We start from the raw sequence: 16,766 nt of genomic DNA, 5'->3' as shown, positions 1-16,766 counted from the left end.
CAAACCACAGAGCTCTCTCTAACCGCACAGAACTCAGAAGCTGACCAAGCATGCTTTCAAGAACCCCCAAAACCTCCTTACTGCAGGTGTATGGAAACCGCATCCCTTCTCAGACACCCCAGGCTGCAGAGCAGCCATGGGTTTCTCATCTTCTCAACTACAGCGTGAATTCGGGATGAGCTAAATTCTCCCCTGTGAGAACTAACAGCAGCTGGTGAGCACAGGGGCTTCTTGGGAGGTTCACAGCCCCATGGACAGAATCTCAGCAACACAAAAGCACTCTGTGCTTTGGTTCAGATAACGAAGAACGCAGAATCTCTTCACGTGCATTACAGCACAGTAACACCACTGACTGCAACAAAGCTGCTGCTGCTTCTGTGTGTGTGAGAGGGACGAACCTGGCCTCTCACTCTAGAATGCCTGGATCTTTCTTCTGTCATCAGCCAACAGCACTTTCAATTCGTCTTGCTGGCATCCCGTAGCCACAACGTCCATCCATGCCATACCGTGCTTTCCGATCGGACTTGTGTATGTGTGGGGTGCAACTATATCCCTAGTGCAGGCCTCCAAGAGAAACACAGACTATTAAAAGCATTCCTTCCAATTTTAAACAGGATTCTGCCAAAACATTTCACTATAGCTGGTCAGCAGACTGCACAGTGGTTACTGTGATGAAGTGAGACACCAGCTCAAGCTCTGTCTACGGCACAGATTTAACCAAGCTGCGAGCTGGTTAGCAGGGTAGTCTGTTGATCTGGGCTCGTCCTCACTACAATACATCCTCAGTCCTATTTGCTCCCATCAACAGAGCATCCCAAAGTGCCTGTGGGTCTAGGAAGGCATGTGGGGGTATGTGCGTGCTATTCACGGGTGCGATGCTATCGCCATGCAGCAGAAGGAATGGGTGAGGGTTGTTTAAACTCTGATTTAAGGCCAGGATTCTGAAGGTGAATAAAACGAAAGCCTGGCTCCCAGCACTGCTTTGTGAGGCGAGAGCAGGTGAGTTTGTCTCTGAAGGGCTGATGATTTACTTTCTGATGCAGATCCCTGGATACTCCTTCTCTCCTTTCTTTTTTCACAGCGCTGACGCAAAAGAGCACTAAACCAGCACCAGAGCCAAAGGATAATGAACACTTTCCATCACACTGCACTGACTATCAAGCAGTGGGTGGATTCACTGCCACGGTAGTGGCAGTGCGGCTCAGCATCGGTTCCATTCTTTAGACATGCAGTGCTGCTGGCACGCGTACAGGAACGCCTACAGCTCTTGGGAGAATATGAGAGTTGACCTAAAATATTTGTACACACTGGGTTATTCAAACAGTTTGCAAAATCCTCCTGAGATCGAGCCTTATTGCAGCTTGATCTCTGGCTCTGGGCTCCAGAAACAGCTTGCACTTCACATGGAATTTGCTGGGAATCTCAATTATATCCCAGCGCTGAATGCTTGGCCAAGGAGAGCTGGGGTCCCTGCCAGCAGAAATACACGCAGGGAGACAGGCTGCCTCGGTGTGTTTTACCAGTGCCCCAGCACTCACTGGGCTGATCTGAGACCATGGGCTGCAGCTGTATCCCACCACAAAGAACAGCTCCATCGGGCGCGTTTCCCCATGAACCACCTCAGAAGGATTTGCATCTATATGGAAATCTTTATCGCGTGACCTTTAAAGGGAGGGAAGGAAAGGAATAGATGAAAGGAAAGGAAACTAACCTTTACATAAGTGTGTCCAGGCAGCCACTCAACCTCATCTGGTTTCACCTCTCTTTGCACGCAAGCCTTCGGCTAGAGATGCAGAAGTGTTGAGATTTCCTTCCCCTTAGAAGAGATCTACAAAATACTGCCCTTTTTCGCCATTATAACAACCAAATACCTGCAATGGAACAGAAACCGGGGCGAACGATCTGCAAGTGTTTGAAGGTGAGCAAAGAACAAAGGCATTCCACAGCACAAAACAAGCCCTGGGCTAAAATTCAGGGGAAAGAAAACCACCAAGTAAACTGGAAGGAAAGCTGTGTGCCCAGGGAGATGAAGGAGACGACACCGGTCACTTGGGGTGGTAGGAACTGCTCTACACAGAGCACAAGAAAAGGTGTGTCAGGAGGAGCCTTTAACGCTGGGGAGAGGACTGAAACCACGAACGTCACAGACTAGCATGAAAACAGCAGTGTTCACCAGCAAGGGATACCCAGGCACCCCCTGCTTTGTAAGGGACACCCTTGCTCTGTTTGCTCTCATCGCTTACTGGCTGCAGAGCCTTAGCTCCCAGACTCTGTGGGTCAGGCTAAAGCAGCCGAGCCTTTGCCTGAATCCAGCCTTCACGTTCACGGTCGCATAGGAAGTCTGTACCATCGGACATCAAATATCAAAGCAGCAATCCCAGGGCTGGGTTTGTGTCCTGAGCAGTAGCTCACCCTTCCCCTCAAGTTGCCCAGAAACAACACTGACATCAGAGCAAGGGTTGACAGACATGTTCCAAACCCCTGCTTTTTCTTAACAGCGTTCCCAAGCTCAACGTTACTCACTCTATCCACTGCTCCTGATGAGCAGCAGATACACAAGCTCTGTTCCATGCAGGGATAAAAAGGATGTATGCAGAGAACGAACATAGCATCCATGCTACTGTGCCCAGGGCTGGCCACTGGCACCGACTGATGGTCTAGGACAGTGGTGTGAACTCACCTTCCAGTGCTTCCATCCCCTCCACGGGCGGCAGGAGGACTCCACTGCCGGATGCTGCCTGCCTCAGGGCACATTCTCACTGCCTCTATGCTTTTAAATTCGTTTCCTTCAGCCTGGATCAGGAGCCAACACTCAGAACACCTCTCCTGGCTGTCATCACCTCGGTGTGCTTTGGGTTCACAGCCCCGGGCAGCGGCACAGCGCGCAACCCACGCTTCCTCCCTCTGAAACCTGCTAAGAGGATGAGCTTGGATGGACCTCAGTGCCTCCCTCCAAAGTTCCTGGGTTATTCTTTGTCACTAGAAGCTGAGTCGCGGCGCTCAAGCCTTACATCCATCCTTTAATGGTGCGCTTTGCAAACATGCCCACACTGTTACCTGCTAGCAGGACCCTCCCCTCTCCTTGGACCCATAGCTGGCCCTGCAGCCTCCCAGGCAGTACCTGTCCCAGACACCTACCTCTTCACAAAGTCTTCACACCCCCCCCACACTGAGTCCACTGAACCAAAGCAACGCTGCAATGCAAATCCATGGAAATCACAAACAGCAATAGCAGAGCTTCCCTGCTCCCAGCCTCCAGGCCACGGTGGATGAGGCTTTGGGTAACCTGGGTCTAGTGGGAGTTGGAACTGGATGACCTTGTAGGTGTTTTCCAACCCAAACCAGTCTGGGATTCTATGATGGAAAACATACTAAGAACAAGTAGGGCCGAAGAGCCATTTTCTTGCAGTAGGCGTCCAGAGTCCACGTCCTTTTCTCTGCTGGTGTGGCCTTGAACGAGTTCAGATTGGAAGCCTTTCCCCAAAGGGCACCATGTTATTTACTGCACAAAACCCAATTGGATTCTCCGCAGCTAGTGCAATGAAAGGCACTACTGGAATAAGCACATGGATCTCATTTCCTCCCTGCTCTCTCATCCAGGGTGCATGAGAGAGGCCCGCAGAGCTCCACAACCTAGTTCGGATTCCCCTCATGTCGCATGTGTGCCTGTGCTGGTGACCTGTGGATCAATTTCACCTCTTTTCGTTGTTCCCATCGCTCAGATGTTTACCAACCTTCGCAGCGAAGGCAAACTGGTTTAGGTTATAGCAGAGTGCCACCTAGTGCCAGGCAGGCTTGGAGCCAAAGATGGGCTCTTCATCTGCAAGCAAGTACTGACCACACATCCACTCCTCACTTGCACTGGCAGCCCCCTCGGAACGGGTGCAAGGAAAGCCCATGAAGTGACAGCAGGAAGATTATAGCAGAGCCCGAACTGATTACGTTCTTTGTAACTCTGACTCTTCACCATCTGCCATTAACAAAGCTCGGCAGTCCAAGGTGAGGCCATTTAGACTGTTCCACGAGCTCCGGATCTTGGCACGTGGCATGATGGATGTGAGTGGAAGAAGAAAATGTGACCGAAATAGGTTCAAAGTGCTCTAGAAATGCCAAAGAATGGAGGGGATGGGGGGACGTGTGTGTGTATGTGTATACACACTTAAATATAAATATATGTGTGTATACACATACATACATACATAAAACATTGCTTTAGACCAGCTGAAGTGTTTGCCTTTAGCAAGGCAGAAAAACCAGTTCTCAATTTGCTGGTGAAAGAAGAGGGAGCAGGCAGAGGCGTGCAGTGATTGCCAATGGGAACAGTTACCTCTATGCCAGACTTGCTCTTACTGCTCTTCTCCTGGTGCGGGATGGGTATGAGCTGCACCCGTGCCGCGGGTGGGCACTCTCTGTCCTGCTGACACTGCGGATTCCACTGCGGGCAGAATTGATGCAGAAAACCTGGATTTTAGCACTGCACTGGTTAGAATTGTTCCTCAAGGAGCTGGGCAACGCAGAGCGAAGAGCGGACGGAGTCAGCATCCTGTGCACATACAGGCATTACTGCTAATGCTAAACAGAGACTTGCCGTGAGAGTTCCAGGGTGGATGGCTGTGCTGCAGACAGGGCTCTTAAAAGGATCCCCTTTGTCCCAGGTTTGGGAAATGGAGAATGGAATGTCAATGGAGCTCCCATGTCAGAAGGCAAGTGCATGCTCTGACTGATTCACAGAGCAGGGGATCTCCAGGCCTGTGGGTTTCACAAAGGGGGAACCCTCAGGAAGGGGGGGCTCGTACACACATCCCATTGAACAGGGATCAGGTGTTTTACAGAACAAGAAGCCTCAGCTAAAATGCTTCATGGCTACTGAAAGCCGTTCCCTCCCCTCCAGCTGATACAACTGGAACCAGTTTCCACCCGTCCCACTTCTGTCTGCTTCCCTTCAGTAAGGTCTGAGCAAAGCATTTCCGCTCCCTCGCCCTCCTTAAGCTTCAGGCTGCCTGATATCCCTCTGACCCATGATTCTGAAGCAGCAGCAAAAGCAAATGTCTTGCTTCCAGCCTGTGTGGTCAGCGACGCACAGAGCATGGGGTGTGCTCTGTGACAATGAGGATTCAGAGCAAGGCAAAACAAGAGAGGTGTGACACTAACAGCGGATGATGGAGCATACCACAAGAGGGGACAGGGTATTGCAAGAGCGACCTGGAGCACTTATCAGGCTCATCAGACAAAAGCATGTCCTAGAAATGGTAACTTTAAGGCATTTTATGAAAAACTAAAGCTGGGACAACGTGACTAACTCAGTCATTGAGAATGCACTAAGAAAGGGTGTTTTTACAGCTGTCCCCAAAACCAGCGGTCGAGGCCATGAGGATGCTCAGGGGCTGCAGCACCTCCCCTATGGAGACAGGCTGAGAACACTGGGGCTGTTCAGCCTGGAGGAGAGAAGCTGCGTGGAGACCTCAGAGCAGCTTCCAGGGTCTGAAGGGGGCTACAAGGATGCTGGAGAGGGACTCTTCATCAGGGACTGCAGTGGTAGAGCCAGACCTGCACAGGAGGGTACCAAGGAACCACTGTCCCTCCACCGCACCTCTCCCAGTCCTCCTGCCTCACCATCCCACTGGGAACGCTCCTAAACCTTCTTAACTCACCGTGGCCTGAAGTCATCCGTGTTTCCCTTCCAGACAAAAAGGCCCAAAGCTTTGAGCAGCCGCGTGTTTGCTGCTTGCACGCACACGCAGACACACCACGCACATGCACGACGTTACTGCCCAGTCTCCTGTGCTGTATAATCCTCCTGTAAGCAGTTCTTCAGCCTCAGCTGATTAAAGCATTAGTAGAAAACAGCTGTCAGAAACAGAGCTCAGGCAACGGGCTGAGGCTTGCGCGGGAGGAAAGCAAACACGCAGAGCAAACACCGCCTCGGGAATAGCCACCTCGTGTCACATTAATCCTTTCACTGCCAGCAACCACGGGCTTGCTGGCATGAGGCACCGGAAAGGAGAATTTGGTGTTTGTTTGGCTCAGCCGACCTTAAACTTCACTTACAGCCTCGTTCAGCCCAGGCACCGCGCCGAATTGAAGGGGTAAACGTAACACACCTGATGGGGTGAGGCAGAAAGTACAACGTATTTGACCAGTACAGACTGCGACCAATGTAACAACCAAACCCGAGTTGCTGCCGTGCTGTCAGAGTGCAGGCGCTGTGGGGATGACTGGAACAGAAAGAAGCTGGGATTGACTTGCAGCATAGGGAAACACTTGCTATTTATGAGAGTTACAGCAAAATCTCTTGGCTCATCCCTACCCATCCACATCCCAGCCTCCTCCTCACCCCCATTCATGTTACTTTGCATGGCACGTGCCCACCGTGGACGCTTACTTGAGCTTGGCGTTTCATAGCACTCAAGTGCATCACTGTGCGACCTAAAACGGCATCTTTTAAGGCAGGTGTCGAATGTAAACGTCCAGTGCCTTAAATGGGGTGCTGCGAGTCTGATGCCTTCAGTGAGGTTTCCACCCTCACCTTCAGCCCCACATGGCCGGCACTATCACTGCCACTACCTGAAGGGATGCTGCCCTCCCAAAGAGAGTGGGCTCTTGGAGCCCTAGCCCGCCTCTACCACACAGGAGGCCCCACAGAAGACCCCTTACCTCCTGCCTTACCGAGCATCCCAGGGGAAGGGGTGGCAAAAGCCTTGAGCTGATTCTGGAGAGCCTGGAAGAGCACAGCCCCACCTCAGGCCATCTGCTTGGTGCTCCGGCTGGAACAGCAGCATTCTCCTGGTGGGAAATGAAGAGCTGTTGAGGTTTCCATTCAAACGCAGGGGTGACGGTGATGGGGGTTTGTTGGGTTCTTCCCTCTAAGCAAGGAACACGAGGTCTTCATCTCCTGCGGGTTTCTTTCTTCTCTCCCCCACCCTCCCTCTTTGTGAAGGACAGAAACCAGCTGCAAGAAATGGAGATGATTCAAGGCCTTTCGAAAGACCGAGAACCTTTCACAGGGAGCCTCTGAAGCATGTTGCGACCTTTCGCATCTGCACTCGGACAGAGACTACCAGGAATGCGGAAGTATCCCGGTATTTAACATGTCACATCCAAAGTAAACTTGGCCTTTTTGCATGGCTTCCAGAAGGAAACTTCTGGCAGAACCCCGGGAGGCAGCCACAGAATCACAGCCTGGTTTGGGATAGAAGGGACCTTAAAGCTCTCCCAGTTCCAATCCCCCTGCCAGGGGCAGGGACACCTTCCACTAGAGCAGCTTGCTCCAAGCCCCTGTGTCCAACCTGGCCTTGAGCACTGAAAGCACATGAGATGAACCTCAGCACTGCCAGCATTAGTCCTGGTGCTGAATTAACTTAAGTTTTAGTCTGGGAGGCTATGAAAAAGGCACAAGGTCTGAAGGTTCTTCTAAAGCCATAGTCCCAGGCATGACGACCCGGGATCCCAGCACACGCTCTGCACACAGAAGGAACCAGAACAAAGACACCGCAACGTATTATTTTGATGATTTTATTATTTAATCTTCAAAACTTTCTGCCTTGAGACAGGAATGCATGATAGATAGAAATGGCTCAAACATCTTCACATGAAACACTCGGAATCAGAACTCATTCACAATTAGTTCTCTAGAACATCTACAGGTACGTAATCCCACCCATTTCCATCCATTATCACAGATTTCATTATTTGTTAAACAGTAGTTGCCAGCAATGGAAAGCTGTAAGGCTTTTTGCATATTAGTAGAGTCTTCTGCACTACAAACACAAGAGTATCACAACTATAACTCTCACTTTACGTGGCAACCCCAGGTGACGGATGTCCCAGAACGAAACGTGTTGCGTTATGTGGCGTTCATGAAACCAACAGAGAGAGCTCTGCGCCTCCTCAGCTCCACAACCCTTCCTTTCCTAAGGGCATTTCCTAGTCCTACAGCATATTCCTCACTCGGAACCAAGACCTCCGCTGAGTTGACCTTTCTCTCGAACTGCTGCTATTTGGCAAAGCTGCACGTCAGGCAAACTCGAGCTCTCCAATACAGCTCTATCTACAGAGCACAGTTTGAACAGATGGGTTGCTTGGAATCCACATCTCCCTCCATCTGAAGGGAATTACTTTGAGGTTTTCTGGAACTGTTGTAAACAAGAGGATAATTTTTTATATATATATATATGTGTGTATATATATATTTATATATTTTATATATAAATGTTCTAAATGTCCTTTGGGAGTCCATTTGTTTTTTTTTTTTTTCTTTCCAAATGATGACTAAATACCTGATCTGTAGCATTTCTCCTGAGAAGATACTAGTAAGGGAATGACAGTTTTGATGCACTTTGGAATGGCACAATCACGTAAACGCTTGCACAATTAAGACTTATGAACTCATCCAAAGTTTCTAAACATGATATCCTACCTAAGAACTAAAATACCACCAGCACGATGCAGCGAGTTAAAAAAGAAGAAGAGAATTCTATGTAATCAAAATATAAACAAGTACATAGGAAATGGCTATCTGTCAGTAAGTCTATAGCTCTTTTAAAGTAGGAAACGTATGTACTTAAGGGAAAACTGCAGCTATCTGACAAACTCGGTAAAAAAAAGGTACTTTCCAAATGCATAACAAATGCCAAGATATCCCATAACTGGCCAGGTATAGCCACGTGAGAGCTGCATGGCTTAGAGCAACCCAGGGAGGGGGTGGAAACAAACAAACGAACGAGCACAAAACCAAGAAATCAGCAAGTCTAGGGGAAAGGAAAAAAAAAAAAAAGAGAAAAAATCACATCATCATCCTCATCTAAATTCCTGTGTGCTTCTATTCCAACCGAAACGGAGCCAGCGGCGGGGGGGAACCAAAAGCAGAGATTGCAGTTTAATGACTCCTACGAGTTCTCTCTATGAACGCAGAAGAAAGAATTATCAACTGAATGCACTAATCCTAAGCACCAATTTAATAATTTAACTGTTACCTATAGTTCTCCTACTAGGGATGGAGCAAGTTCTGACTGAAGGCTTAACGTGTAAGGCTGGAGCCCATCTGACCTGCGTGTTCTTGTCCTGCTTCCTCTGCTGTTCACGTCAAAGTCACTATAAAGGTCCTCTCGAAGTCTCGAACTCTCCAGGCAAGCAATTCCTTGAAGAGACAAGGACACCCTGCAGTTTCAGGTCATGAAAAGTGAAACACAACAGCACTGCGTTAGCCTGTTATTAACCAGGCTGAAAACGGAACAGGCAGCGCCGTTCCCCGACAGGATTTGCCTTGGAACTAGCAGCACCCAGGGCAGACCAACTGCCAACACATCCAGACTCCACTAGGATTTAGTAGTGTTAGAAAACTGCATATGCGTTAGGTCAAGAAGGCATTGCCAGACACGTGGCATCACGACGGTGTTTTTCCTCTCTTTTTCTCATGAATTAAAACCAAAGGAAAATAGCCCCACCAAGGAGCTTTTTTTGGTTGTCTTTTTGTCACAGTGCTCCCCAGCTGGAGCAGCTCAGCGCTTCCCAGCAGCTTAGCTCTTTCAGAAAGCACGTTCACATAGTCGTAAGGTGGTCTACTTAAGCTAGTTCCCAGAGCTAACCTTTTTCTCCAGTATGTACTTCATGCCACTTCCCGACAGCAATTTCAGAACTGAAATGGATCTATGGTAATGTCCACTACTAACTGTGACCGGACCTTGACACAAGACCATCAAAAGCCAGGCCCTTGGGATGGTTCCACGCATCGAACTGAAGCTCAGGCTATAAAAATCTCACTGAAACTCAAAAAGCTGGAGTGGTCATGAATCTCAGCTACCTCTCCCTATTTGAACCCTCACCCTGTAACGAAAGCACGCACACCAAAAGAAACCACGACCGCCTGGGCTGGGAGCGTTAAGACACCGGTGAGTTCTCCTGCTGCTCTTCAGCGAGCGTGGACTCGCTGTGCTCCTCGCTCATCTCGTTGGAGGGCTCCTCATAGGCTGGCTCGGTGGGATCCAGGCTGCTCCCCTCGCTCTGCTCCTCGCTCTGCTCCTCGCTGGCCTCCGCAGACCGCTCCAAGTTGCTCTCCAAGGAAGCCGGGGAGCTGCCAGTTACGCTTTCGGTTTGGTTCATGTCACTGAAAGGCTGTGGCAGAGGAGCAGGGGACTGGGCAGCGCTGTCACCGGCCGGGATGGGCACTTTGGTGGCGCCGATGTCTACCACAATGTCATTTTGGGGCAGAGTGACCTTCTCCACGAGTTTCCACTGGATAATACTCGTGTCTTTCCCTCCGGTTGAGATCAAGTGACAGTCGCTATGGGTGAAGCTGACGTTTGTCACATGGCTGCTGTGAGCGCTGTATTTGTGACTTGGAGCCTGTTGGAAACAAGCAGAAATACAAATCATCAAATCCCAGACTGGTTTGGGTTGGAAGGGACCCTAAAGCTCACCCAGTTCCTACCCCTGCCACGGGCAGGGACCCCTTCCACTGGAGCAGCTTGCTCCAAGGCCCTGTGTCCAACCTGGCCTTGAGCACTGCCAGGGATGGGGCAGCCACAGCTTCTCTGGGCACCCTGTGCCAGTGCCTCAGCACCCTCACAGGGAAGAGCTTCTGCCTTAGATCTAACCTGAACTTGCTTTGTTTCAGTCTGAACCCATCACCCCTTGTCCTGTCACTGCAGTCCCTGATGAAGAGCCCCTCTCCAGCACCCCTGCAGCCCCCCTCATCTATTGCATTTGTATTAGGTTCAGCCAACAATATATCCTCTCTTCTTAAGGCTTGTAGCCTGGGACTGATTTAGACCCTTAATGCAAAAAAGCAATGGCCTTAACACCAAGGCCAGCAAACAGAACGTGTCAGGTCTCTGCTGCAGAACTTAAGGACAACTATTGTCAGTTCACTTTCAGGGACAGTATGTGATATTTTATATATTTTCTATATAAACCTAATGGGGAAAACCATGCTTCTGTCCCTCGCACTGCTCTCAGACATAAATGAGCTGTAAATTTGGCTGCCAGCTTCCGCAGCGACTGAGCTGGAGACTTACCTTTGGCTTGGAACAGGGATACTGAAAGAGATGGACCTTACAAAAATCATCAGCAACTGCTATCACTTTTCGGTTCCGGGACCTGACAAGGGCATTGATGTCTGTCCCATCTGATCCCTCAGGCCAAACTCCTAGGAGAGAGCAGAGCAGGTATTTAGTGATGGCAGTGTTAGAAAGCGGTGAGAAAAGGGAAGCTTAACAAAAGGCATTCAACTGAAAGCTGGAATACGCATTGCATTAAGTGGTATTAATCCTTTGCTAGCCTCATGCTGCTCCCCCAAACCCTCTCAGCCTTGGCCAGGAAATCCTCTTGGACTTACCCTAAGTTTCCTGTTCAAAACCTTAGTCTTGTCTAAAGCTTGTTTTAAGATTAAGTTTGCTGCTAAAACTGCGTAACACGGAGCATGCGGAGGTTTCTTTTGGCTGTCTTTTAGATCTTAGTATGTGCATGATTCAAAGGAGCCTGATGACACTCCGTGCAGAAAGCCAGCCTGCAGGAGTTTCCTGGATGTAAGTGCTGTCAAGTGCTTAAGCACAATTCAATATGCTTTCAAGTGAAAAGAATGACACAGATATGTCTAGACAAAAGAATAACAACAGGGCCTGGATGAAATGCACTGAACAGACTGGGGAGGGGGAAGGCTTTAAGGTTAACCGTAAATAAAGACCCTAGAGATCCCCACAGCAAAACTGCCGCTTCACAGCTGCAAATAAAGCTGAGCAAAAGGCAAGCAAGGGGTTGTAAGGCAGTAACTTGTGCCAAAGGTGCCATACTTTCACGGCTCAGATTTGGGCTTCTGAGGGGCTCAAGCATTAGAAGGAACTTTCCTCCCTCCGATTTCACACCCTGAATAATTGTGTCCCTGACTCACTGAGAGGGATGCTCCCTATCAAACAGGAAAACATCTTCTTCCTCCCTTATAATCACTGACTTTGGTTAAAGGAAACCCCATGTGCTGTCCATGTCACGCAGCACAAAACACCAGCTCAGAATTGCCTGATTCTTCTCAAACTCCCCCACTCTCTTGCCTTGTTTTTATGCAAAATGGCAAATATCCTTTAACTCGAAAGTTGGGTTTTTTCCCATTCTTCAGTGGGTGGAGCGAGACCTTGATTTTCTCTGCAGAATAACAAAGGCAGCTTGTTTCAATGCCAGTAAGCTACGCTGTGGCTAATGTACCAAGCAAAGACATGAAACGCTAAGGCACATATTTAGGATCATTGTAGTGCTCTCACCTCAGTGAAATCAATCTGAAAAACAGGTATTTAAGAACCTCCCCAATTAATGCATTTTAACTTTCTCCTGCATTCTATGTATAAAATACTGTCATCAGGTGGGAGTCATACACAAACTTCTAATCAGATTCCTGATTCCACCTACCACCGCTCGCACGCTGTGCCAAACAGCTACGCCATCGCCTCTTCTTTTTCATTTCAGATTAAAGAGACTAATATTCAAGCCTGCATTTAATCTTTTGGGTTCACCAAGTCCTTTACCAGCTCTAAAGGCAAGGCAGCCCTTTGTCATAAGACAGCAGGATTTGCTTTCAATGCAGCAGACAAATGTGGAAAACCTAAGCCGTTTATGCGACCAAGTTCTTGACTTGAAAAGCAATAAAACCCACAGGACTCTGTTATTAGGTACGAGGGCTATTTAGGGACTGCGCTGCCAGCAGCAAGCCTCTTGAAGGAATCTGCTCGGATGGAAGTGTGGGAAACGTGCAGTAAATGGGAGAGTGCCTTCAAGTGCTCGGGATGCAGATTAAGGAGACCGCTGAGCCAACGCAGTGATACCAAGCGCCAAAAAGGAGTGATGCTATTCTCATCTGAAGCAGGCATTTCAGTCCTTTCAACCCCAACGTCTGAGCCTACGGACGCACGATTCCCCAGAGCTAAATCAGTAAAACACACACCCCGAAAGCCCAAATCCCATAAACTGAACCCTCCTTCCTGAACATCAAAGTGAGCAGCAGCCCTGCCCCGTTTGGATCCCTGAGCCAGCCGACCCTCAGGTCAAAGCCAGACTTCTCCTTTGGGCAGCAGATTGGCTGAGCTGCACTGCCTGATTTAATGGGAAAAGCCTTGCCTTTGTCAGAGGCCGAGCAGCATTTGAAGTCTCTGCAAAGGGTGTCAGCCTCCCAGACAGTATAAAACTGAACACGACGAATTCTGGCTGGAAGGTTAAATACATTCTGTTCTGCCCCAGAATAACATCCATCACACTATCTGCTTTGTCTGCTTCGCTCCCAGCCCCTCTGGCACACGGACGATTCCAGAGCAGCTGAGATTGATTCAGAGTGGTTGAAGTCTGTATGAATCCAAAAGGGAATGCCGGCAGGATCAGCTCACCGAGCCACTCGTTGGAAACAAGTAGAAAGGCTTCTCCAAACAGTGCTTATGGGAGCTGCCCACCTCCAGCCTGGCTCCAGTTACCACTTAGCTTCTGTCCGAGAAGTGCTGAAGACACAAAGCCAATGGTCTCTGTGAAACCAGACTCCTTCTGCACTCCCACACCTCATCTCCTTAGGTCAGGAGTAAAGGACTGCTGGGAAACTGCTGGGATTCAAAGCAGCTCCCTGTCTGCTCTAGCACCAAATGTAATGGTAGAAGCTCAGTGGCAGCAGAGCCACTGTCTGCTTCTGGCAGATTTAAGGACTCTGCATGAAATGTAAAATGGCTTCAGCTCCAAGGCTATTCCAGAAGGAATATTCAGTCCTTACAAAGTTTCCTCATTGCCCTTGGAGAAAGGCACTATATTAGCATCAAGTTTGCTTTTCATTTTCCTCTAGCATCTCCTGAACCTTCTGATACTCCCTTTAAAGCAAGGCACTTGTGCTGCTCTATTATTTCAGTCTCAGAAGCAAAGGCAGTGAGGAAATAACTGCTGTAGACCAGTCCCCTGTCAGCCTAGGCTCACATCAGGAGGGAACAGCCATTCCCCTTCTACTTCAACCAGGCAGACTGAATAAAGGCAAACCAAGCACGTACACGACATGGTTCACAGTCCTCAGGCTAATGGGAGACGTATTTTTCATCAGTACACGACAGACAAGGAGCTGCTGGAGAGGGTCCAGAGGAGGCCACAAGGATGCTCAGGGGTCTGGAGCATCTCTTACTGCAGGAGCTGGGCCTGGTTAGTGCAGAGAAGAGCAGCCCGAGAGGGGATCTCATCCATGCAGATCTCAAAGGAGGTGCCCGGAGGATGGTGCCAGACCCCTTCCAGTGGTGCCCATCGACAGGACGAGGAGCAATGGCCATAAACTCAACAGGAGGAAGAGCTCCTTTATGTGAGGGTGGCAGAGCCCTGGCACAGGCTGCCCGGGGGGGCTGTGGAGTCTCCCTCTCTGGAGCCATCCCAAACCCACCTGGACACATTCCTGTGTGCCCTGCTCTGGGTGGCCCTGCCTTGGCAGGGCTTGGACGGGGTGAGCTCCAGAGGGCCCCTCCTGCACTGATGGTTCCAGGGTTCTGTGATCTAAGCAGCAATAAGCACATCAGGCCGCTTGCTCATGAAGCACAGGACAGTCCTAAAATCTGCATGATAGGTGTCAGAAAGCACTCGGACCTACGGATAGTGTTCTACCCTGCATATAACTGCTATTCGAAACTGAACTCCTAGCCAATGTGCAATAAAGAGATGTAGACCTAACCCTTACCTCTAAAGAATGCAATGATTTACCTGCTTTTGATGTTTCCAACACAAAGAGCAGCGGCAGGTATGTGATCTCTGCGATGGAAGCGAGACACTCCGCATCCTGCTCGCACAGCTTGGCTTTACAACACTGCCAGGCTGAATCCTACTTTGTAACTCCCAGGGGAGCTCCTCATTTATGGCCAACAGATGCCTTCAGCAGCGTGTATTACTCACCTCTGACTACAGGTACCAACGTGCTGTCGTGACTTTAAGTCATGAACTATAACCTACACTCACAGAGTCTTATCCCAAGATAAGGTAAGCAAAGGAGAAGGCACATGTGTCATACGAGCACCCTGAAATACCAGCTTTTTGCTTCAGTGCCTCCAAAGCTGGTAGCCTAAAATGACAGGGGGAAAATCAAATCCCAAACTTCAAGACTAAACAGAAATCAACTGTACATTTTCTGTAGCGCATCCAGCGCTCTGTGTCACAGACAATACTGTGGCCAGCCTCTTTGGTGTGTCATCTCAGCACCATCCTCAGCAATCATTAACTGGCTTTCTAATGACAAATTGAAGCAAAAGCAAACACAAAGCACAGCATGAATAGCTTAAAAGCAAGCTCGATGGTGCTTACCAAACACCTGGAAGCCTAGCACACAAGTGTATGTTGTCCAATCTATATCCTTACAGTCAGAACGATTCCTGATTAGCTTACAGCCACTTGGAATGTCCCCTGCAAAAGAAGTGAGTGATGAGTTATGCCATACAAAATCATAGTCGCACAAGTGCTCTTTGAAGGTGCTAAGACAGCAAATAAGTGCATCTTCAAATCAATCTGGAATCACATCGTAGAGGCAAAGACAGAGCAGAACCTTTATCACAGTGCAGCTACTTGAAGCTTTGCTTCATGCATGAGTCACATTTTACTTCCCACTTCCCTCTTCAGACCAGGGTGCCTCAAAACCTCTTCCCTACAGCCTGAGTCCCCTGCTACCTACTCTACAAACTGTTTTAATAGACACTGCAAAGGACAATGTCTCCTTCCTACCAGCTCCATGGATGTGCTAAAACTTAACCAACGATTCAGGAAGCTGTGCTTTGAAAACAGTGAGCAACTGCTGCCACAGGAGCCTCAGGCTGCTCTTCAGCTTCTAACCAGGATAAGAAAGGTTGTCCATCTTGTAATACCCCAACATCACTAACGGGTCACAGCTCTTTGCTTCCCCATACAGGCAACTGTAAGCACCAACACTCCCTTTTGGTACACTGCGATACTGCACTACCCAGATCTGAAACCTAAGTTGTGCCAGGCAGAAAGAACATGTTAAGCTGAGAGACAGTTGAACTGCTGCCTCTTCTTGCCTGTCCAGGAACAGAGCTACAATCCTCTTGGATCTACTTAAAGCCACAGGAAGACAAGAATACAAAAAACAATGGAAAACCAGAGTGATCTGCTCTGCGCAAGTCAAACACACTTTTGACATAACCACTATACGTTAAATTCATATTTCCACACATTAAAAAAGACAAACCCATTCTTCATACTAACCCATTAAAGGAGAATTGTGGCTTTGCTTCGTTTTCAACACCACCAGCTAGGAGAGGGCTTAAGAAAGGAGAGTCCAGAAGAGGACAGCGGCACTGATTTCTCCCCCCAGAATAACTGGTTACTGTTGACACTAATTAGACACCTGTATACATTATGTCCAATCTATGCAACTTCGGGCCAACATCAAAACACAGGGCCACTTGTTCTGGACATTCCATGCTGTGAAGCTGATTTATGACCTTGTAAAGAAGTAAGCTATATTTGGCATTGCCATTAGGTAATACACAGCTCTGAATAACACCGAGATATCTGGTTACACAAGTTCAGACTGGCTCCTTTGTCAGCAAGCATTTTGTACAGTCCTGGTGCAACACCCCCCTCTGGCAGCTAACACACGCTTTCTGTTTCCAGCGGATTTCATTTCATACTTACAGTATAGTATTTCATAGTCTCCTGAGTTTGACATTATATACTTGTTGTCCGGGGACCAGTCAAGGTGTGTAATATAGCTGGAATGTCCCTGCAGAGGAATGCAGCAACACCAATGTCAAACACCGCTCTCCATT

The 16,766-nt window shown here is 48.9% G+C and overlaps 1 protein-coding gene across 6 annotated transcripts in view; it reads right to left on the bottom strand.

Annotated features, from left to right (window-relative positions):
* Positions 1–7,495: 7,495 nt before the first annotated feature.
* Positions 7,496–16,766, bottom strand: part of EML4 (EMAP like 4) — a 124,992-nt gene continuing 115,721 nt past the window's right edge. For all 6 annotated transcript variants that reach the window (XM_062620919.1, XM_062620920.1, XM_062620917.1 and 3 more), the window contains 4 exons: positions 16,633–16,720; positions 15,286–15,384; positions 11,013–11,143; positions 7,496–10,341 (listed from right to left, as the gene is read on the bottom strand). In XM_062620919.1, coding sequence (XP_062476903.1) covers positions 9,877–10,341; positions 11,013–11,143; positions 15,286–15,384; positions 16,633–16,720 — 783 coding nt within the window. In that variant the 3' untranslated portion in view covers positions 7,496–9,876. The remainder of the gene's footprint in view (positions 10,342–11,012; positions 11,144–15,285; positions 15,385–16,632; positions 16,721–16,766) is intronic.

Source organism: Pezoporus occidentalis, unplaced genomic scaffold (assembly GCF_034315485.1).
Source record: "Pezoporus occidentalis ecotype Australia unplaced genomic scaffold, CSIRO_AGI_Poc_V1 ctg225, whole genome shotgun sequence".
In the NCBI taxonomy this organism is placed as follows: domain Eukaryota; kingdom Metazoa; phylum Chordata; class Aves; order Psittaciformes; family Psittacidae; genus Pezoporus; species Pezoporus occidentalis.
Note: the sequence above shows the minus strand (reverse complement) of the source record. Positions and strands in the feature narration are given on the sequence as shown.